Source organism: Crocuta crocuta, unplaced genomic scaffold (assembly GCF_008692635.1).
Source record: "Crocuta crocuta isolate KB4526 unplaced genomic scaffold, BGI_CrCroc_1.0 scaffold29, whole genome shotgun sequence".
In the NCBI taxonomy this organism is placed as follows: domain Eukaryota; kingdom Metazoa; phylum Chordata; class Mammalia; order Carnivora; family Hyaenidae; genus Crocuta; species Crocuta crocuta.
In genome coordinates, this window is record NW_027533280.1 from 1,856,578 (window position 1) to 1,877,988 (window position 21,411).

The 21,411-nt window shown below is 60.7% G+C and overlaps 1 protein-coding gene across 1 annotated transcript in view; it reads left to right on the forward strand.

Moving 5' to 3' along the window:
- Window positions 1-21,411, forward strand: part of NCOR2 (nuclear receptor corepressor 2) — a 179,475-nt gene that overhangs the window by 77,883 nt on the left and 80,181 nt on the right. The window contains 6 exon segments of the mRNA XM_077747973.1: window positions 3,286-3,352; window positions 9,800-9,972; window positions 10,850-10,943; window positions 13,545-13,723; window positions 17,266-17,320; window positions 19,521-19,618. Coding sequence (XP_077604099.1) covers window positions 3,286-3,352; window positions 9,800-9,972; window positions 10,850-10,943; window positions 13,545-13,723; window positions 17,266-17,320; window positions 19,521-19,618 — 666 coding nt within the window.

Genomic DNA, 21,411 nt, shown 5'->3' on the forward strand with positions numbered 1-21,411 from the left:
TCCCCCGCATCTCCAAGGCCGTGCTCCGCCTTTGTAGACGGACGCCAGGCCTAGGGGGTAGGGCCGCTCTGACAGCCTGGTGCTAACTTGATGACCTCTGGAAGGAGGCGGTTTCCAAATAGGGTGGTATCCTGAGGTCCCGGGGTTGGGGCCCCAGCATCACTGGACAGGGAGGGGGGACGCATTTCCATTTGTGACCTGCACACATGCTCCTGCAAGCTCCGAAGAAAGATGTTTGGTTTCAACAGGGCCTTTCAGCATAGATCATGACCTTGTGTTTTATTTTCTTACATATTTACTGTAAAACAGCTAGATTTACAGAAGGTGGCAGAGACAGTACTGAGGACCTCCTGCATCCCCAGCAGCCAGCGTCCCCGAGGGGGAAATCTGACGGGACTGAGGGTGCGCTTGTCAAAATGCAGGAAGTAACGGCGGGACGGTGCTCTGGGCCGACCCAGCCGCCGTCCTGGGGCTTTTCCAGTTTGTCCACGAAGGTCCGTCTCCTGGTCCCGCATCTGATAACAGGCTCCCATTTTGCACCTCGTCCTCATGTGTCCTTGGTCCCCGGGCGACGGCTTCTCCGCCTCGGCCTGGCTCTCCTGACCCTCACACTTTCGAAGGGTAGCGATCAGGGGTTTTGTCCAATGTCCCGTGACTTGGGTTTGCTCGGTGTTTCTCACGAAAGGGCCGGCGTGGGTTTGGGGGAAGAGCCCACAGAGAGGACGAGCCGCCCTTCCCGCCACGGCAGGTCGGGGGCGCTGTGTCCTCTGTGCGTTGGTGTGTGGTCCGCACGTGCTTGGTGCTTTAGACCACGTCGTGGGGCCGGCCTGCCGTCCCGAGAGGGGAGCCTACCCTGCAGGGGATGTCAGAGAATTTACGGACGGAGTTAAAACTGCCAAGTGGTTAGGAAATATTTGAGGGAAGATGCTTTGAGGCTACGCAAACGTCCTGTTCGCAGAGTTTTGCCAGTTAGTGTAACACTCACATGCGGGTCTTGCCCACGGCAGGTAGGGCTGCGGTGCTGTAGCGATGCTGCCCCGTTTCCCGCATCCCTTCTACGTTTGTTAATTGGAATTCTGCTAAGGCACACTCGCTCCTTCTTCCTTGTTTATTTATTTGTTCGGTCATTTATTTATATCGGCGCGGACTCCCGGATATTTATTCTGTTCCCAGGGTTATAAGCTGGCACCGCGTTATTTATCCTGCTGCTCTGAGTCTCCTGGCTTTGGCAGTCAGAAGCGCGGGGTGAGTCTCGTGTTCTTCCGATCTTTTCATTCTGATTTGTTCTTCTTCATTTTAGCCATACTCCAGAGAGAAGTGGCTTTTTGTTAGAAACCAGGGCCTCTGTGCTACCGGCTTGCTGCTCTGGGCGGTCCCTGCTTCTCGGCCTTCTCGGCTGTGCGTCTCTTTACCTTTTCGCCTCCCCTCCCCTCCCTTCCTCTCCCTCCTCTCCTGCCCTTTGCTGTCCAGCCACATGGGGCTTCTTCTGTTTGTTCTTCAAGTTCCCGGAGTTTGTCCCCACCTCAGGGCCTTTGCAGTGCCCTCTACCCAGAGTGCCCTGCCCTCTGGTTCTTTCCACGGCTGGGTTCCTCTTCCCGCAGCTGAGATGGCTTGGGGCCGTCTCTGACTTTTCTGCACTCCTGAACCTGAAGTAGGTATACCTTCCCTGGCCACCCGGTCACTACCCCGCCACCCTGTTTAAATTCCTGAGTCAGGATTTATCTGCAGTATTTTTCTTACTGTCTTGGGGCCCCTCTCAGCATCCCCTCTGTGAGGTCTGGGGACTCTGCCTTGCTCGAGGCTGTGTCCCCAGTGCCTAGAAGAGTACCTGCATATAGTAGGTGCTCAGTAAACATTGACTGAGTGACTGAAAACGTGATGTAATTGCACCCATTTTTCAGATGAGGATGTTGAGGCTGAGATTACTTACATTCTTTGTCGTGGAATTAAGTTTTCTGGTCTCAGCCTGTGTGACTGAGGACCCCCAGTGGCCACCCTGACGGGCACAGGGCAGAGGAGGCTGACTGAGGTCAGCGGTGAGGCCTCAAGGGGGGGAGGGCGGCTGACGTGAGGCGAGGATGAGCCCGGGAGCCAGGGACCCACGCCACTTCAGGGGGGTCCGTGGGGGCTCTGAGTGCTGCTGGGGTCTGTGGGCGTTCTGGAGATGTGGTGCCACCCACACGCTCACTGTGGCCTCTCCCTTCTTGTTAAAAGGTGACATGCAGCTAGTTAGCGGCCCTGGACTGGAGCCATGGTAGTGAGGATGCTGGCTTCCTGCTGGAGGTCTGCATTGAGCCCTGGGGATGGGGGGTCCCATCATTCGGCCTGGGACAGGTGTGGTGGCAGACCCTGAGGACAGCTGGGCCTGGTGGTGGTGCCTGTGTGCGGGGGCCTGGAGGCAGTGACCCTCCCTGGGGCCCCTGTGTCCTCTGCCTGCCCATAAGGGCCTGGGGACAGCCACCACCTCTGCCATGCTCCTGAGGCTGGGGTGCAGGGTAGCTCTGGGAACCTCCCAGAGGCTGGCGGGGGCATCATTATATCTTTTCCGTGGGGCTGGGCGTTCCTGGGAACACGAGAGGGAAGGAACACCCCTCCCCTGGGAAGCTGCCGCCACTGCCCCCCAGATCGGGGCAAGCAGGTTTGGGGGGCCGAGCACATTTGGGGGGGGTGAGCACGTTCAGTGGGGGTGAGCATGTCCGGGGGCCCCAGCTCCCAGGCCCCCCCCCCAGCTGTCTGCTGCAGCACTCGCTTGCGTGGGGAGGAGCTGAAGGAGGGGGGCTTTCTGAGGGCCCCTACCTGGCCGGCAGCTGCCAGCCTGTGCCGCCCTGCCCGGGTGACCTCCGCTGTCACAAGCCGGGTGGCCTGCAGCCCAGAGTGCCATGCTGTGCTGGAGCCGGCCCGGGGGACAGCTGTGTCGGGGTGGCCACAGGTCTCAGGTCCAGTCTCTCTGGGCCGCATTCCTGGTCTGAGCCTGTGCATTTCTCTGTGGCCAGTTTTCCAGAAGGGATCCTGGGTGCGCGTGGGGGGCGGGGAGCGCCGACACCCTACCCCCGGGGACCATTCTTCTGCGCCATGCTGAGTCTGAATGTGGACAAGGGCACCGCGGGGAGAGGAAGGACGCACACTGGTGGTTCGTGGCTCCCTCTGGAGTGTCTCTTAGCCCCCCCGTGAACCGGTAAAGGGGCAGACTTAGGGCTTGCTCTCAGGAATCAGCTCAGTGAAGGACAAAATATCGGAAAGTCTGCATTACTGACCTGCCCCATTTGCTGTGTTCTTCCCGCTTAGAAACCAGGCGATGCGGAAAAAGTTAATCTTGTACTTCAAGAGGAGGAACCACGCTCGGAAACAATGGGTAAGCCCTCCTCGGAATCTCCCCAGTCGCTCCCCTGGGCCACGCTTCCTGGAGAGTCCGGGCCACTTTGGGCCGTGCCCACCGGACCTCCTGGTCTGCAGCTGTCGCATCGCTGCGTGTCCAGGCCGTGGACCGCGGCGGAACGGGAAAGGGGAGCGGCTGCTTTGTTGAAGCTGAACCCGGGGCGCGGCTGCCCAGCTGCGCCTGGGGCCTGGAGTTCTGCCTCTCCCTTTGCCGCCTGGGAGGGGAGAAGGCAGCATGTTGGCGAAGACTGGTGCCTTGTCAGAGGACCCTGCTTTCCAGGCAGGGAGAGAGCTTGTTGGAAGAGGAGGGGCTGGGGGCGGGCTGTGCGCTGGTGGTCGCGGCTGCACGGAGGCCCCTTAGATGTGGGGTCTTCCCAGCTCCGGAAACGGAGGCTTCCAGCAGCAGCAAGCCTCCCTAGGCTGCACCGGCGGGCAGCGGCTGCGCCAGAGTGACAGGCGCCACCCCCACATCCCGCCACACACACTGCATCTCCTCTGGGAAGCCTCCCAAGGCAGGGCGGTGTGTGTGAGGACACGTGCTGTTGTGTTCGGGGCGGCTGTTTCCATCGCTGAGGCCCCCCGGGTGGGCAGTGATGGAGGGGGAGTCACTCCATGGAGGGAAGAGCTGGCTCCCATGGGCTTAAATGGTACAGAAATTTGTAGGTGGAAAAGGCCACGAGGTGGAGTTCAGGAATGGTTTGATCATGGCTTACGTTCACTTCTATGTGGTTCCCCCCCCAACTCTGTATGTGCGTACATTGACAGACAGGTGTCCCTGTGGGAACTGAATAAATGCCTGCCGCCGATCGGAGGCATTAGGGCCAGAGAGAGAGCTGTCCTCCTTTCTCAGACCATCTCACCGAGGCTCTGATTGGACCACTTGACGGCATGGTCCCTCTGAACCAGTTTCTGAACCCACCCTGCTCTGGCCCCAGACCTCAGTTAGGTCCCAGAAGACAGGAGACACTTTTAGCCCAGATGCTGGGTGGCTGGGAACCTGGCAGGTGGCGTTCTGGACCCTGGGGGCCTTTGTGGGGGAGACTGCGCAGCCTTTCCTTTCCCGCATTCCTCAGACCCCTAGATTGACTGGATGGTGACCGGAGGTGGGGTGGGTGGGCGTCCCACCTCGTTCATTGAGTTAAACATAGAGCGAGGACCTGCGAGACCCCATGGCACAGCGGTGGGCAGAGGAGACAGAGAGAAGTGCCATGTGGAAGGACAGGGTGGGGTAGGGACAGCCTGTGTGTCCTGGGCGGCACCCTCAGTACTGGATGGGAAGGACAAGGAAGGCCCAGCTGTGTGGAAATCTGGAGGGTCAGGCAGAGGCCACAGCGAGTGCAAAGGCCCTGAGGTCAGAACCAGCTTGAGGCGGCGGGGACACCGTGCAGGAGACAAGTCTGGAGTGCGGGTCGCGGTTGACACGAATGGTGTGGGAGCCAAATCACCTAGAGACACTTGCCTTCAACCGGGACGGACCATTCAGATTTTATTGTAAGTACGATGGGACCCTTAATTTACTCTTCTAAATGCGTTCTTAGTAAACAATACGCAGTCTTTATTTTGAGAATTTTCAAATAGGAAATTTGACAAATACAGTGAAAACTACGTAGAATTGATTGTGGCTACTTTGCTGTGTGTGCGTGCGCGCACGCGCAAGTGTGAACGTTGAACGCTGTTGTGTTGGACAGGCAGGAAGTAGGTGCGGACCCTGGGACCCCTCTCGCGGGCACCTCTACGTCTGTCTCCTAAAGGATAGGAAGTCCTGTCGTCACCACCCCCAGGAACGATCAGTGTTCTCTGTGATCTTTCAGCCTTGGCCGCACTTACACCCCCAGAGGCCCCGTCTGGGAATGGGGTTCATTTTGGGCAGGATGAAGAAATTCTGATGTACATTTGAGAAGGATCCCTGAGGTCACGTGGGGGCCCCTTGAGGGTGGGGTGGGGAAAGTAGCTTATTTAAAGACGGAGCAACTGGAAACTGGGAAACTCAGGGTGGCTCTGAGGCCGGGCTGAGCCCATCTCCAGAGAGAGGGGCCCCTCAGTTGCATGGGGGTGTGTGTTCAGAATGGTTCTGTTCTGATTTTGGGTAATGTTTGTTTACTTATTTTGAGAGAGAATGAGAAGGAGAGAGGCAGAGAGACAGGAAGAGAGAGTCCCAAGCAGGCTCCATGTTATCAGAGAGGAGCCTGATGCGGGGCTTGATTTCATGAACCTGCAGACTGTGACCTGAGCTGAAAACAAGAGTTGGACCCTTAACCGACTGAGCCCCCCGGGTGCCCCCCATTCCTGTTCTTCTGTAATGAGCCCAAAGACCCCGATGCATTTTTTCCAGCCGGGATGGGGAGGGGAGGGGGCCTGGTCCAGATGCCTCCCCCAGACCTCCCACCTGCACACCCCGCCCCTGTGGTGAGCCAGCCCCCCTCCAAGGTTCCAGGGACCACAGGTCAGCTGCCCATGCTGCCTGCACTCCTGCTGGGCCCAGAGAGCCAAGGGTTTGCCCCCAGCGGGCCAATGGACACCAACATAGACCTCCCCGGCCCGCCCTGCCCTTCCCCTGCGAGGTCCGACTGGTGGGTGGGGGTGGTGTGAGGCTGTGTGTCAGCACAGGGGCCCAAGTTCAAGCCCATGCACCGTGGCCTGCTGTGTGTGATCTGGGTGCGCTGTCTCACCCTGAGCCCCACCCTCCCCGCTCTGGGCAGTGGGGTGGCGTGCAGTGAGGATTGAGGTGCGTGCTTGCCGTGGCTCCTGGTGAAGCGGGCGCTTGTGACAGTGAGCGGGGCCGTGCAGAGTGGGGTCAGGTGGGAGGCGAGCCCAGCGTGGAGGGTGGGTGTCCCTGTGTCCTGAGGTCACTGTAACCAATGACCACAAGGTAGGTGGCTGAAGACGATGGAATCGGGTGCTCTCCCGGCTCCAGAGCCCAGGAGCCTGAAGTCGCCGTGTGGGCAGAGCGGCATTCCCACCGGAGGCTCTAGGGCACATGCCAGCTGCCTCTCCCAGCATCGGGGGCCCCGGTCCCTGCCATCTCTGCCTCTGTACCCACAGGGTCAACCCCCTTCCCCTCTTTTACAGGGACACCTGATTCCGTGATTTAGAGCTTGCCCTCACCCATGACCTCATCTCGGTTCCTTTTTCAACAAGGCCAAGTAATCTATAGACTCTGGGTGCCCCCGTTCAGCCCTCCACAGCGGGCACTGCTCTGTTTTCCGCACAGTCCGCCTTTCCGCTTCCCCCACCGTGTCCCCACTTTCCTCGTCACTTCCGCGGTGTTGGAGGCGGCTGCAGGTTTGCTCCCCTCCCACATCCCCGCCCCTCTGAGTCCCCAGGAGCAGCCCTGGCCCTGCATCCGCAACTTGCTTCTGCAGCCCGAGGCTGAGCAGGATGGGGGTGGGGAGAGTTGTCGCTTGTCACCCTCAAGCCTCACCGACCTGAGGCGAGGAGGCCCGGAGCCCCGGCGCTCAGCGCAGCCAGCGTGGAGAACATTCTGCAGGTTCAGGTCCCGCTGGGCCCTGTGGAAGATGTGCCTCCCTGAGATCGGAGGGACACAGCTGGCTCCCACTGCCCTTGCCTGACGGCACCTCCTTCCCCCCCCTTGCCGTCCCGTGGCCTGAGCCTGGGTTCCCCGGGTTCCAGGGAAGCCATATCTCATCACCTCCCTGTGTGCAGCTGCATCGAGACACACTGCCCGGGCAGGAGGGTTTTAAATCTTGGCCCTGTTGCGCCTGGGGGGCTCCGTCGGATAGGTGTCCGACTTTGGCTCAGGTCATGGTCTCACGGTTCGTGGGTTTGAGCCCCACATCACGCTCTGTGCTGACAGCTAACTCAGAGCCTGGAGCCTGCTTCCAATTCTGTGTCTCCCTCTCTCTCTGACCTGCCCCTGCTCACGCTGTCTCTCTCTCTCAGAAATAAATAAAACATTAAAAAACTTTTTTTTGGCCCTGCTGACCGTCTGGGGCAAAGCGTTCAGCTTCCAGCCTCAGTTTACTCCTCTCTTCGGTGAAGATATGAACACCCACTTCATCAGGCCACTGAGCAGGAGGCTTCACCCAGTTGCTCAGGGTGTGCATGAGGTGGGGGTGGGTGCTCAGAACTGTCAGCTCAAGCTGGCCCTGAGATCCGAATGGGATTACGGGGGGCCTTGAGTAGCCCAAACGATCCTGAAAAAGCACGACCAGGAGTAATGGCGGGAGTCAGCTCTGATTTCAAAGCATATTACCGAGTCACAGCACTCAGAGCGCTGTGGTTCTGGTGCGATGAGACACGAGCCCAGCGGCGCAGAGCGGACCAGCCCGGGAAGAGGGCCTCACGCCTGTGGGCCGCTGACCCTTGACCGGAGTCCAGATCCATTCAGTGAGAGAGGGTGGTCTCTTCAGCAGTGGTGCTTGGGCCGCCCCCACCTCCAGCCCCGGCGCGGAGGCTCATTCCAAGTCAATTGAAGGCCTAAATGCAAGAGCCGAAACCGTGAAACTCCTCGGGGAAAACCAGCGGTGACTCTCAGTGACCTTGGGTTTGCCCGCGGATCCGTGGGTATGACGCCGAACGCACCAGCCGCAGGGGGAAGGCAGGCGTCAGGCATCACCTGAGTAGCTATCGGCAGCTCCCTCGGGGATCCGCTCCGTCACGAGGGGAGCCGGGCAAGGGGCCGACCTGCGCGAGCTACGAGCCCCACCTGCATGACAGGGACGGTCGTCGTGGCCCATGCGGGATTTGGGCGAGTCCGTCTGCAGGAGGGGCTCCGCTCTGCCCTGCATGTGACAGAGACGTTCAGCCAGGGTCAGTGGCCACGACGTGGTCCTGGGAGTGAATTCTGGCTGCTGACGAGCTAGCAGCACGGGGAGGGGGTCGGCGTACTCTCGTAAGACGCACAGCCTGTGGTCGCAGGGGCACAGCGGCCCTGCTCCTGGTCCTCCGCGGAGACTCGCGCCTGGCGCCCTGCACCCTGGCTCAGCTCTGGCCCGGCCTCGACTGAGTGAGTGTGCGTGTGCGTGTGAGGGTTTGCTTCCCGCTCCGGGCAGTGGGCCCACCTCGTGGAAGCCCCGCCCAGCAGTCGTGGTCCTGGGGCTGGGGGCGGGGGGGTGGGGCGGCCGTCTCCTGCAGGGCATCGTCTCAAGGCGCCCAGTGTGCCGACACTGACCTCGACTTTTCCAGTAACTACGTTTTTTCCTCTGCTGGCTGGGGGACCTTCTCCCCCCATCTTCCCATCGGATGGGTTTTCTCACTGGTCCGTCGGCCTGAGGACAGCCTCTCAGGCAGCAGTTGAGAGGGTGGGGCCGGTCCCCAGCTGTGATGGTGACACGAAGGGATGGCCCGTGCCCCTTGGGGGCTGTCCACACCACAGTGCCACCAACGGTGTGGCCGTTGTCTGTACTGGAGCCATGTCCTGATCTCTAGCGGGTTTGCGGAGCGGCCCCCGAGCATGTGCAGCCCCCGAGAGCGGGGTCAAGTTCTCGCCCTCAAAGCTGGCCTGACCGTGCCTTGGGGACTCTTGTGCCGCTGGGTTTGCTGAAGACCAAGGTCACAGGTTGCCTTAGGCTGAAGTACAGGATGGGGGAGGTGTCTGTCACGAGGACGGGAGAGGGGTTTTCTGATTGTGCTGAGGCATCGAGAGGGCGTTCAAGTGAGACTCCCAGACCGTGCCATCTGTCCAGCACAGCTGTTAGGGACCGGGAGACTGGGGTCTTAGGGGCGGCTTATCGCTCCCCACCTGCTCGAGGCCCAGGTCACCTTGGAGATGTTGAAGCCAGCCAGGCAGTGCTGCTCCTGCCTGGGCAGGGGTCTTTTATCTGAAGACGCACAGCAAGCAGCACTGTGGTTAGACGTAGAGAGGAACTTCCTTGTCTGGCAGAGACATCAGAGACCCCTCCCTGGATGCTGCTCGCAACTTAGCATGGTGATCATGGCTGAGCTCAAGGCCAGGGAATGAAGAACTTTCCAGAAAGAGGATGCTTCCTAGTGGGCTGCCCCAAACCTGACAGACACCCAGAGCCTCACAATGCCACGTAACTTCCCTCCATGACGCACGTGGCCTCTGTGTGCTGTAGCCCTTGCCACATAAAGAACGTGCCTGGGGGGACCAGGGTCTGAATTTTAAATGTTGCCGAATGTGATTTGAAGTTAGCCACATGTAGCTGGGGGCTTTTGCATTGGACAAGCCCATTTCTAGAAGGAGGCCAGGCTGCTGGCCCGTCCCCCAGGGGAGGCGGCAGCCAGGCCCTCAGAGAAGCCCATGTGTTTCCCTGGGGCCTGGGTCAGCCCAGCTCTTCGTGTGATCCCGTGTGTGTGATGGCATGTCTGCACGTCAGCCCGCCCCCATGGGCCCATGCGGGCGTGCGTGCCTGCGTGCTGCGCTGGCTGGGAGCACAGAGCCGGGAGCCGGGAGCCGCCTGAAGAGGTGCTAAGTGGTGCTCCCCACACTGTGCTCCCCCAGGAGCAGAAGTTCTGCCAGCGCTATGACCAGCTCATGGAGGCCTGGGAGAAGAAGGTGGAGCGCATCGAGAGCAACCCCCGGCGGCGCGCCAAGGAGAGCAAGGTGCGCGAGTACTACGAGAAGCAGTTCCCTGAGATCCGCAAGCAGCGCGAGCTGCAGGAGCGCATGCAGAGGTGAGCCGGGGCTGTAGCCCGGACCCCTGCCCGCCACCTCTGTCCCTCCAAGATGCGTCAGGGACCTGGGACCTGGGTCAGGGAAGAGCCTGGGCTGGCGTGCACAGCAAGCACAGCAGGGGCTGACCTGGCGACACAGGGGCCATATCAGGGCTCTGGACGTGTCACTCAGAGCCTGCTGAGCCTCAGTGCTGATTAGAAACTCAGACACGTGTTGGGGGAGCAGGCTGTCCTTCCCGTGTGCCACGGGCCGGCACCGCCCAGCTTCGCTCATTTACGTGGCCTGCGTGGCCCCTGAAGGGAGCTGAGCCTGAGATGCTGGGTGTGGGTCGAAGGCCAGGGGCCCGCCCGCCTGGCTTTGCAGCCAGATCCGCGTTCTGGTCTCCCCTGGCGGTCTGGAGGGCTGTGAGGCTCTGCCTAGGAGGGCCCAGCGCACAGTAGGTGCCGGGGGATGTGTAGCTGTGTTTTTGTTGTCACACAGCTGGGTGACAGGTGACAGGCAGTGATAATGCCGCTTCTAGTCTTCCTGGACGCGCGGTCCACCCGTCACGGGGCGCCTCCTCCCAACCCTGAGAGCCATGTGACGGGAGGGAACCGAGGCAAAGATCCACACATGGCTCTGCGTGGCTGGGCTTTTGGGGCATCTTAGGAGAGCAGCTGGCACTGAGTGCCTGTCAGTCCTGGGTCAGGGTTAGGGCTCCATGCCCTCCCCTGCCCGGGCTGGTCCCTGTGGGTAGGGGAGGCCTGGCCCCTCTCCACCTCCCTCCCTGCCGTCTCCACTCTGCCCTGCCCCTGGGGAAGTTGCGGGCTTGGTCTGTGCACAGCCGGAGCCCGGCCGTCAGCGGCCTGGTGCTGAGTGTGTCCCTTTGGTCTCCAGCAGGGTGGGCCAGCGGGGCAGCGGGCTCTCCATGTCGGCCGCCCGCAGCGAGCACGAGGTGTCCGAGATCATCGACGGCCTCTCCGAGCAGGAGGTAAGAGCGTGCTGTGACCCTGGCCTCGGCTTCACTCCCCCTGCCCCCCCCGCCCTCCCCCACTCGGCGGTGCCCTGGTAGGAAGCAAGCCCCAGTCAAGGGACTTGTCCCTGGAACGTGGGCAGAGCCAGGGTAGGGCACTGAGGTACGGTGGGAGTGGCTGTCACCTGCCTCCTGCCTGAGGGACAGGCAAGGAAAGGCATGTCGCTGGCCGTGGCCATGTGTCAGGGAGGGCCACAGCTGGAAGGGGGCTGGGGGAGGAGCACCCCCGCCTCTTGCGCCTCCCAGGGCCTCCCGTTGGCCGAGCCTGACCGGAAGCTAGAAGCGGCGGAGCCTGAGAGCTATGGTTTCTGTCAGCGTCTCAGTGCCCAGACTGGGGGCACTGGGACCGTTCCCAGCACGCTGACCACGTGAGCACGCTCTCCGTGTTCCCTGCCCCCCCACAGGGGGCCCGGGTGAGCCCTGCCGTGGTCATGGGGCCCTGAGATGGTCGGGAAGCAGGGAGAGGAGGCTTTTGCCCTGAGGAAGCGCTGGTACCCGCTGGTCCCTCCTGGATCTTGGGGGTCAAGCGTCTAACGTGCCAGACCCCCACCCTGCTTGTTCCCGACACCGCAGTGGACGTGAGGGGGTCTCGAGGAGGAGGGGAGCGCACGCCTCTCCCCGGGGGACTGGGGTCCAGTAGTGTGTGGTTCAGTGTGGCCGCCTCCAGCGGCACGCAGCCTTTTAAGTCCAAGTTAAATGAAATAAAGCTGAAACTTCAGTTCCGTGGTCACACTGGCCGCACGATCGGTGCTCGACAGCCATGTGGGTTGGTCGCTCCCATGCAGGACGGGGCAGGTGGCTTCCAGACAGCGCTGTCCTAGGCTGCTGATTCTCCCGTGTGACACTTAGGAGTCCTAGGGGACAGACGCCCCCTGTAAACTGTAGTTTTCCAGGCCCTCTCCCGGGAGGTTCTGATTTAGGTCATCTGGGGGGGAGCCCAGGACTCTGAGTTTTTACCAAGTTGCTCACATGATTCTGATGCAAATAATTCGGACTGTCTGGCCAGGGGGAGAGAGCCGCCTTTTTAAAACTTCACATGGGGGGCGCCCGGGTGGCTCATTCGGTTGAGCATCCGACTTTGGCTTCGGTCATGGTCTCACAGTTTGAGAGTTTGAGCCCTGTGTGGGGCTCCACGCTGCTCTCTCCTCTCTACTTCTGTCCTACTCATGCTCTGTCTCAAAATAAATAAATAAAACTTAAAAGAAAATTACAAAAAACTTTCACACTTTATGTCCCTGTTTGAACACCATTGAGTCCTCAGAAAGCAGAACTCAGAAAGCCTTTGCCCACAGTCACACCTGTGGGTTTTCTGTGGCTCCTGTCCCGCTGATGCTATGGCCACGTGCATGTCCCGCAGGGGTGCGGACACGGGTTCCGTTTGCCCCAGAAGCAAGAGGAGGGCGGGTGGCCCTTTCCCAAGAGTCTCCTGCCTGATGGCAAGGGCGAGGGGATTGCAACTGATGCAGCGTCCCCAGCCCCCAGCCCCCAGCCCAGAGGCCTGCTTCCCCAGGTCCTGGCCACCAGCCTCCTGAGGCCGTTGAGGGGATGGCATTTGGGGTGGAGTGGTTAGAAGGAGAATTCGGAGCAGAGACTCCCTGGGAGGGCAGGGAAGGGCAGGGTGGGAGGAGAGATGCCGCCCCCTCCTTTGGGGACCTTTCTACAGTCACAGTACACAGTGGCCCTGCCGTGGTCTGCCGTTAGTGCCCCTGTGGGGGGGGCGACGGGAGAGACGGTGGTCCCGGAAGGCTGAGCCCAGCTCTGTGAGCCTCGGGTCCCCGGGGGCCCCTCCTGAGCCGGGTGCAGGGCTCCTGCTGGGAGTCCCAGGGGTCGAAGGAGAGGTTGGCTATGGGATGCCAGGCAGCGGATCCTTTGAACTGGCTGACCTTGGCCGTGCTGGGCCCTCGCCTGCCTCCTCAGATGGGTAATTAATCGCCAGTAACAGGCTGGCTGCAGAGATTTGGGGGGACGAGCCCAGCTGAGCGGTGGCTCTTCCCAGCCTCCCCAGTGCATCGTGAGCGAGCCCGCCTGACTCCGGCCATGCATGGGCCGGCGGGCTGGGTCCCGAGTGGGCACGCCTGAGTGGGCCCATGCCAGGGGTGGGGAGGGTGGCAGCGGTGGGAAGTGGGTCCAAGGCCTCACCGGGCCCTCTCCCTGTCCCGGGTGCCCTCGGAGCCTGGGTGGCCAGGCCCGGCTCCTGAGCTGGGGTGGCCCAGCCGGCCTAACACCTTTCCTGTCGTGTTTTATGCATGGCACTTGCATTTCCAAAGGGAAGATTCCTCTCCCCTCTCGCCGCGGATGAGGCTGCTGCTGGTCTCTGCATTTAATTTGTGGCCCCGTCCACCGTAAACCTGTCTGGGGCTGCCTTTTAAATTTTCCCTCCACCGGCTTGGGCTTAATTGATTTTAACTCCTCCTTCCCTCTCTCCCTGGCTCTGCGCTTCCCCACCCTTGTTGGGAACACTCGCGCCCTCACCTGGGCGCCCCCCCTCGCCGGCAGGGCCCTCCCGCCCTGTCCCCATGCTGCGCCCTGAGCCGGGCCCCCTGGCCTGTCCTCCCTCAGAACCTGGAGAAGCAGATGCGCCAGCTGGCCGTGATCCCTCCAATGCTGTACGACGCTGAGCAGCAGCGCATCAAGTTCATCAACATGAACGGGCTCATGGACGACCCCATGAAGGTGTACAAAGACCGCCAGGTCATGAACATGTGGAGCGAGCAGGAGAAGGAGACCTTCCGGGAGAAGTGAGTCGCCTGCGGCCGGGGCGTGGGCCACCACAGACCCCTCCACCCCCCTGTCCCAGGCAGCCCTCCCCTGTGAGGCGTGAGGCGTGGACAGGCTCCCCGGGGCTGCTGTGACAAAGGATCCCAGGCTGGGTGGCTTACTGCAACAGGAATTTTATCCTCACTCCGTTCTGGAGGCCAGAAGTCCAAGATCAGGGTGTCCTTGATCAGGGTTGGTTCCTCTGAGGCTCCGGAGGGGTCGGCCCTGTGCCCCTCCCCCAGCCCCAGGGATTCCCTGCGACCTTCCTCCTCCCTTGGCTGGTGGACACATCGCTCCCTCTCCGCCTGTCTTCACGGGGTCTGTCCTGTGTGTCTCTTTGTGTCTCCTTTTTTATTTTTTATTTTTGTTATTATTATTTTTTAATATTTTTATTTATTTCTAGGAGAGAGAGAGAGACAGTGTGAGCAGGGGAGGGTCAGAGAGAGAGGGAGTCACAGACTGAAACAGGCTCCAGGCTCTGAGCTGGCAGTCAGCACAGAGCCCGACGCGGGGCTCGAACCCACGAACCGCGAGATCATGACCTAAGCAAAAGTCGGACGCTTAACCGACTAAGCCACCCACGCGCCCCTGTGTCTCCTTTTTTATAAAGACCCCAGCTGTATCAGATACGGGGCCCACCCTGCTCCAGCGTGACCTCATCTTCTCTGGCTACAGCCTCCAGAAACTCGCTTCCAGATCAGGTCACATTTGGAGGTTCTGGGTGTACATGAAATTCAGGGGACACTGTTCAACCCAGTGCAAAGCGTACAGGCAACCTTCTACGCAAGGGGCTGTGTGTACCAGGAGAACAAGGCCAGAGGATCTCAGGGGTTGGGCGGGAGGCTGGGGTACGTGGCTGGCCGACGGCTCTCTGGTTCTCATTTCATTCTGCAAGTGGCTGTTGAGCGTGTCTACCAGCCTAGATGCTGAGCAAATGTTGTGTTTGTCCCTCTTACTCCTCATAACGGCATTATCAGGCCACCCCCATTACGCAGGTTAGGAAACAGAGGCTTAGAGAGGTTAAGACACTTAACGAAGGCCACACAGCTTACAAAATGGTGGAGGGTGGAGAGAAGATGGGACTCAGACTTCCCCAGCTTCAGGGCAAGGGCTGGGCGGCAGAGACGAGGCTTGTCCGGGAAGGGCCAGAGCCAGGGCAGCGTGGGAAAGCAGAGGTAGGAGGCGAGTGCTAAGACAGGAGGCCTGGGGCTTCCACAATGAAAAGAGCAGGAAGACCCTAGTGTTTGGGGGAGACGGGTGAGGTGCTGTCAGATGGATAAGATCCTTATCCCCTCAACTAGACTCAGAAGTTGTATCCCATGGACCCATGTGCCAGGCAGAGAACCCCGTGAGGGGGGAAGGCAGGAGGCTCAGGCAGGGGTGGAGGGCTCTGTGCTTGGCCAGGAGGGTGTGTTGGAAACACACTCTGTGTCCGGAGAAGGCCTCCTGGCCAGGGGACACGGCCGCGTTCTCCAGCCACCTGCCGTGGGGCCGGCCAGGGCCCGGGGCTGTCTCTTCCTTTTGCGGGGCCAGGTGGCCCAGGTGCCTGGCGGGCCTCTGGGGCAGGGACGATTCTGGGTCATGGACAGTGCAGGGATGAGGTAGCTGCCCCAGGACGGGGAGATGCAGGAGGAGCAGCTGATGACGAGGGTCTTGGCAGCAAGAGACTGTATTTTCTAGACGTTTGATCATGGAAATTCTAAAACATCCATGAAACTAGTGGGATGGCTGAGGGAGGCCTCGAGTGCCCACCACAGGCTCAGCCCTGTGGGCAGTGGGGCCCAGGGGTATTTGGGGTTGACTCCTCAGGGGCGGAAAACCCTCATTTCTAAGTCCCCACAGTCCCAGATGTGGCCGTTGTGCCACCAGTCAGGTCCCGTGGGTGAGCTGTCGTCTAATCTTAACCCCGTGACAGACCGCAGGTGTGGAGGCCAGGCTGAGCGCTGCGTTAGGTATTTTAAGTCTCCCTGGCACGCTTGATGTGTTTGTTTGTTTATTTACGCCTTTTTTAAAACAAACAACAGAGAGGTGCTTCTGGGGTGTTTTCTGTGTTTCATTGTTTCTGGAGCGTTCACGTTTGCTCTTCTCACCTAACGATTTCATTGTTAATTCGGAAGAACGGGCGACCCCGGCTGGGCTGCTGTCTGCTGAGCCCTAGCTTGGTGCCTCATGTCTTTCCAGGAGAGTGGTCATGGTCAAGGTTGTCACCACAGAACTGATGGTGCGCAGGCCTCCGCAAATCATGTGCCGGGGGCCTAGAGCTCCACCACTTACGGGCTTTTCACCTCGGGTAGCCACCCTCTTCTCTGAGCCTCAGTTTCCACATCTGTAAAATGGGTATAGCAACAGCACCTCCCTTGTTTAGCTGCCGAGAGGTGCCCGGTGGGCAGGAGGTTGTCAGTATACGATGGCAGAGGACACAGACACAGGTGCAGGTGGGAGGGCAGTGGGAGAGGTGAGCTAGGGGTTCCCAAGTTTGAAACCTGGTCTCCTGGGACTCCTTGTCTCCTTGGGGAAACCCCAGGAAGGGATCTAGGTGGGAAGGAAATGTCACTGGGGCAGGGAGGGAGGGGACTCTGTCTGGAAAAGCCGGGTGTTAGACTGTCTCCAGCTTCGCAGGCTGCCTGTGTNGAGAGAAGAGGCCGTTCCGGATTCTCCAGTGTCTGGTCGGGGAGCAGGGGAGGGGCTCCCTGGCCGGCTGCCCAGCCATCTGGAGGGCCGGGCAGGAGAGCACCGGGCGCTGGCCCAGGCTCCCTCATGGGACCTGGGGCCCCCGCCTCGCCAGCGGCTCCTTCTCTCCCCGGAGGAGGCTGTGGGGCAGTGGCGCATCGTGGGGACCATCAGGCCGGGGCCGGGCCCCGGGCCAGGGACTCCACCCAGCGTCCCCGGGGCCCTGGCGGCCGTGACCCACATCTCCGCCCCCGCTGCCCGCCTGCTCCTGTGGCCCTGACATTTCAGCCTTGCCGAGTCTTTCCCAGTAATTCTGCCGGCTTCGCAGGAAGCCCGTTGGTGGGGTGCCAGCTCCCCGCGCCCCCTCCGGCGTAAGTCCTTTCTGGCCGCCTCCTGGCAGGCGTGCAGCACCCGGGCCCCCACCTCTCCCCGGGAGGCCGGCCTGTCTCGGCCTGACCTGTGGCCTGGCGCAGGGAGGTGGGGGGGCCGCGTGGGCCGGGCGAGGCTCGGCTTCCCAGACCCGGCCGGAGATAGAAACAAAGGCATTTTTTCAAAGGGGGGGAACCCCACCAAAGAGCTGCATGCAATGTCCTCATTTTTCCTGGAAGCCGCCTCCAGCAGGACAAACAAATATATTTTCAAAGGCGCTAAAACCAGTGACTCACTGCAAGGAACGCCCTCCCTTACCCTCGCCCGCCCGCCCTTCCCCCACCCCCCTGGGCTTAATTGCTGCGAGTGGGGCGGCGCCCGCCCAGCCGGGCCTCGGAGATGGCAGGCGCCCGGGTGCTCGGTGCCCGCCCAGCCGGAAAGCCCCCCGCGGCCGGGCCTCACGCCCGCCCTGCTCCTCCCGCAGGTTCATGCAGCACCCCAAGAACTTCGGCCTGATCGCATCGTTCCTGGAGAGGAAGGTGAGTCGCTGCCCCCACGGCCAGACGCAGCCTGCCCGCTCTGCGCCTCTCCTGGGTCCACTCCGGTGGGCAGCCCCTTCCCTGGTGCTGCGGGTCCTCCCTCCCTGCCCACGGGGCTTGCCCCTTGCTCTGGCTTTCCATCCTCCCCTCCTTCCCCGGCAGTGCTCCTGCTCCCTCCTCCTCGGAGAGCGGCCACAGGCCCCGCCCCTACTGGTGGAGGGGGCGGAGCCTCAGGCTTGGGCACCAGGAGAACTGTGTACACTGGCCTCCCCGAGCCTGCTTCTTGGATGTGGCAGTGAGAGCCCCCGCCGATTGGGCACACGTTCCGGAAGCCATGCTGTGCCTGGCGTCCCTATAGGCAAGGGTGGCCTTCTTCCAGGGGGTGGGGCCCTCCGATGGTCACTGCGGGCTTTCTGACACCCCTGCTGCCAGCCAGGCTTGTGTCCAGTAAGTCCTATCCCACTGGGACGAGCCTTTCCGGAGCACTGCCCTTCGAATCCTAGCTCGCCCCCAAAGCCAGCCCTAGCCAGTGCCCCTGTTCACTCCCAACTCCCACCTGGCAAGTGGGCCCAGAGCGTCCCGTAGAATGGTGAAGGCCTCCTTCGCACCCTTCATTGGGCTGCACAGTGCCTGGAGAAGTGGGTGGGGTCTGGATGAGACCCTGGGCCGTAGGGTGGAGCGGGAAGGGCATCCAGCAAAGGTTCACCTACTGAGGCTGCTGTCCCGGGGCCTTTACACCGCACTCCCTTGAATCGGGCGCGTCAGAGGTGGGGGCCCAGCTGCTGGAGGCCGCATGCTTTTCGGTCGAGGGAGGGCCGTCTGGGTGGGAGCCATACAGTTATTTTAAAGTTGAATAGTTGCTCCCAGTGTCCGCCCTTAGCGAGGTGATAGCCATAGGAGGAGGGAGACGGGCAGCGTGGGGAGGCCAGATCTCTCTGTGCCTGAGAAGCCATGCAGGGAAGTGAGCGCCATACACAGCCTTTCCTCTGAGTTTATGACGGCTTCGTGCTGCAGCTGTGGGCAGCCCGGGAGGCTCTAGGTCAGGGCTCCCCGGGGATGGAGGCCAGGGTCTCAGATGCCGGCCACTGTGCGGCACTGCTTGGGAACGGGGAATGAGAGCCTCTACACTGAAAAGTAAACTTTATGGTGTATTTTGACTAAGAGGCAGCTCAGGACAGGACTTAAATAGAGCTTCCAGAAGGGTCTGGAGCAGGGGTTGCCAACTGTGCTCCGTGCCTTGGGGAGAGGCGTGTTCTGAGCGAGGCCGACGGCCGACCTGTGTAGCTCGCCGTCGTCTGGCAGAGAAAGCACGCCCCTGAAGGCTCCAGGGGGAGCCGGACCCCCACATCACCCAATTTGCAAATACTGGCGTCTGGTAATTCACTGACTTTCTCGCTGTCATGTGGGCCCCATTGGTGGGCCAGGGTTACCTGGGCAGTAGCCTCTGCTCACATGTCTTCTGGGAGGGGGCAGAGGCCACGTGGCCTCCCTCCGCACCCGGCAGCCCTTGTGGACTGGCTTCCAGAAGCGAGCGGTCTTGGCGCCGACTCAGACCCACAGCGACACCTGACATCCTGTCAGTAATGGCTGCAGGCATTGGCCAGCCATCGCCCGGAGCTGGCCTGCAGCCACAGGTGGCTGGCGCTGCCATGTTGGGTCTGGTTGCCTTGAGGTGGCTTCTTGCTGGTCCTGTTCGGGCAAAGAGGTGGTGCAGTCTAGGGCGGGCCAGTGACGCTGTGGTTCAGACCTGGGATGGTGCGGGAAGGACCAAAGCTGAGAAGATCACAAACCTTCTAGGAGATGACGAGTGGCTTGGGGACGCTAGAGTCCAGCTGGGCCGCAGAGCTTTGGCAGAGGATACTTGGGGCCCCAGGTGTTTGGGAAGAAGGGGCTGGGCTGAGAGACAGGAGCCCCAGGCCTGAGTTTGTCCAGTGGGGAGCTGGAGGGCTGGGGGAGGCAGGCGACCCCCCATCGCGGTTATGGATGGCTGCAGTCATGCGCCCTGCAGCGTGGACGGCGTTCGGGTGCCGTCTTCGTGACTGCTCTGTAACACGTGTGCTCTTAGCATCCCCGATGTGCAGGTGAGGTGAGGTGACTGGCCAGGGTGAAGGGGGCGGGACGTGAACCCAGGCCTCTGGGCCTTGCTGCCTGCTCTGACCACCCACCCTGTACACAGCAGTCTGCTCTCTGTGCCCCACAGACTGTGGCCGAGTGTGTCCTCTATTACTACCTGACCAAGAAGAACGAGAACTATAAGAGCCTGGTGAGGAGGAGCTACCGGCGACGCGGCAAGAGCCAGGTAAGGGGCGGCCTGGGGGCTTGGCTCTTGGGATGGGTTCCCAGCATGTCCTGCAGCCCTTGGTAGGTTGGGCGGTGACCGTGGCTGCGGCGGGCCCCCTCCGCTCAGGCCCCCACAGTGGCGGCTGGGAGACCCTTTCAGGGGCGTCCAGCCTACCCCAGCAGCAGAGAGGAGCGCTGGGGGAAAGACTGCTTCCATTTCTTAGCCTGGAAAATTCTAGAACTCCTGGCTTGGTGAATCGTGATTGCTGTGGTGGAAAGGGCCACATCCCTAGAGCAAGGCCTGGGTCCTCTGGGTGACTTGAGCTGGTTCACAAAGCTAACATTTAAAAAAAATGTTTATAGTTCTTTTGTGTTTACTGTTCTGCATATTTGAAAGCAAAAAATAGCCAGTACACCCTCCTGTAGCCTGTCTGCCGTCACTGCCCAGGGTGAGACTGAAGGATTGTTTACCTTGAAGCGTGGTTCGGCACGCTGTGGCTCCCCCGCCTTCCCTTGTGAATAAAGCTTTATCGACACACAGCCGTGTGCATTCGTTTCCGAATTACCATGGCAGCTTCTCTGTCACAGCAGCAGAGCAGAGCAGCCGTGGCAGAAAGTGCAAGGACCTAAAATCTGGGCTACCTGGTCCTGTACAGAATACGGAAGCCCCCACCCTGCACTCAGGCGTAAACAATGGGGCCTGCGATTTGGCTCTCACTGGGTGGGCTGTTGAAGGGTGGCCACGTCTGGTTTGTGGATAGGCTTTGCCTTGAGTGTTGTGTGGCCACAGCCGGCCTGCCCATGTAACGGATGCGTGAAACCGAGGCTTACTGGCTTGGAGCTATTTCACTGCAAAGACCTAGTTGTGGTATTTTAGAAACTGAGGTACAGTCAGGCATTTTCTAGACTGAGAGGCTCCAGGTAGGGAGCGTGGATATGCTGAGGCATGAAGGGCACGGTGGTGGGGACTGTGGCAAAGTAGAGGCCTGTAGATTTGTTTAAAAATAAATAAACTTATTTAAAGATTATGTATTCAAAAGTGAGTCCCGCTTCGGGGTGTTTGCAGAGCACCTGCTGTGAGCCAGTTCTCTTGCTCGCCTTCCCAGTGCTTGTGCCCTCACTCGCTCCACTGCCTTGGTGGGGCCTCCGGCGGGGGGGGGGGGCTCATGAGCCCTTCCTGGTGGCACGGCTGGGGCCTCTAGAGAAGAGAGGGTTCTGACTCAGAGTGGAGGTTACGTAGGGAGGGGGTGTCCCCGGATAAGTCCTGGAGGGCTGGGGTTTCTGTGTCCCGCATCCCGGGTCCTGTATGCCACGCCTTTGATTTTGTGGCGTCCATTCTGTTCATTGGACGTTTGTGTGCCGGGCACAAGGGGCTTCTTCTGGGCGTATGGACCGGCCCGTGTACGTGGTTCTAAGACCGTGTGCCGGTGCTCTGCCTGCAGGTGTCTGTACGGCAGGGCCCTCAAAAGTGAGGGTAAGGAGCGGGCCCCGGGTTGGACAGGGACACAGGTGAGGGTGTCCTGGGCAGAGGCAGCAGCAGGTGCAAAGGCACGGGGGCGTGAGAGAGCACAGCGCCCTCGGAGTCTCGGAAACGGGTCTCAGCATTCCAGGCTCTTTTTAAATTTAATATTATTTCATAGTTTGTTTATTTTGAGAGGGTGGGGGAGGGGCAGAGAGAGAGAGGAAGAGCGAGAGAATGGCCAGCAGGCTCTGCACTGTCAGCTAGAAGCCTGAGGCAGGGCATGAACCCATGAACCGTGAGATCGGGACCTGGGCCAAAGTCGGATGCCTACCTGACTGAGCCCCTGGGC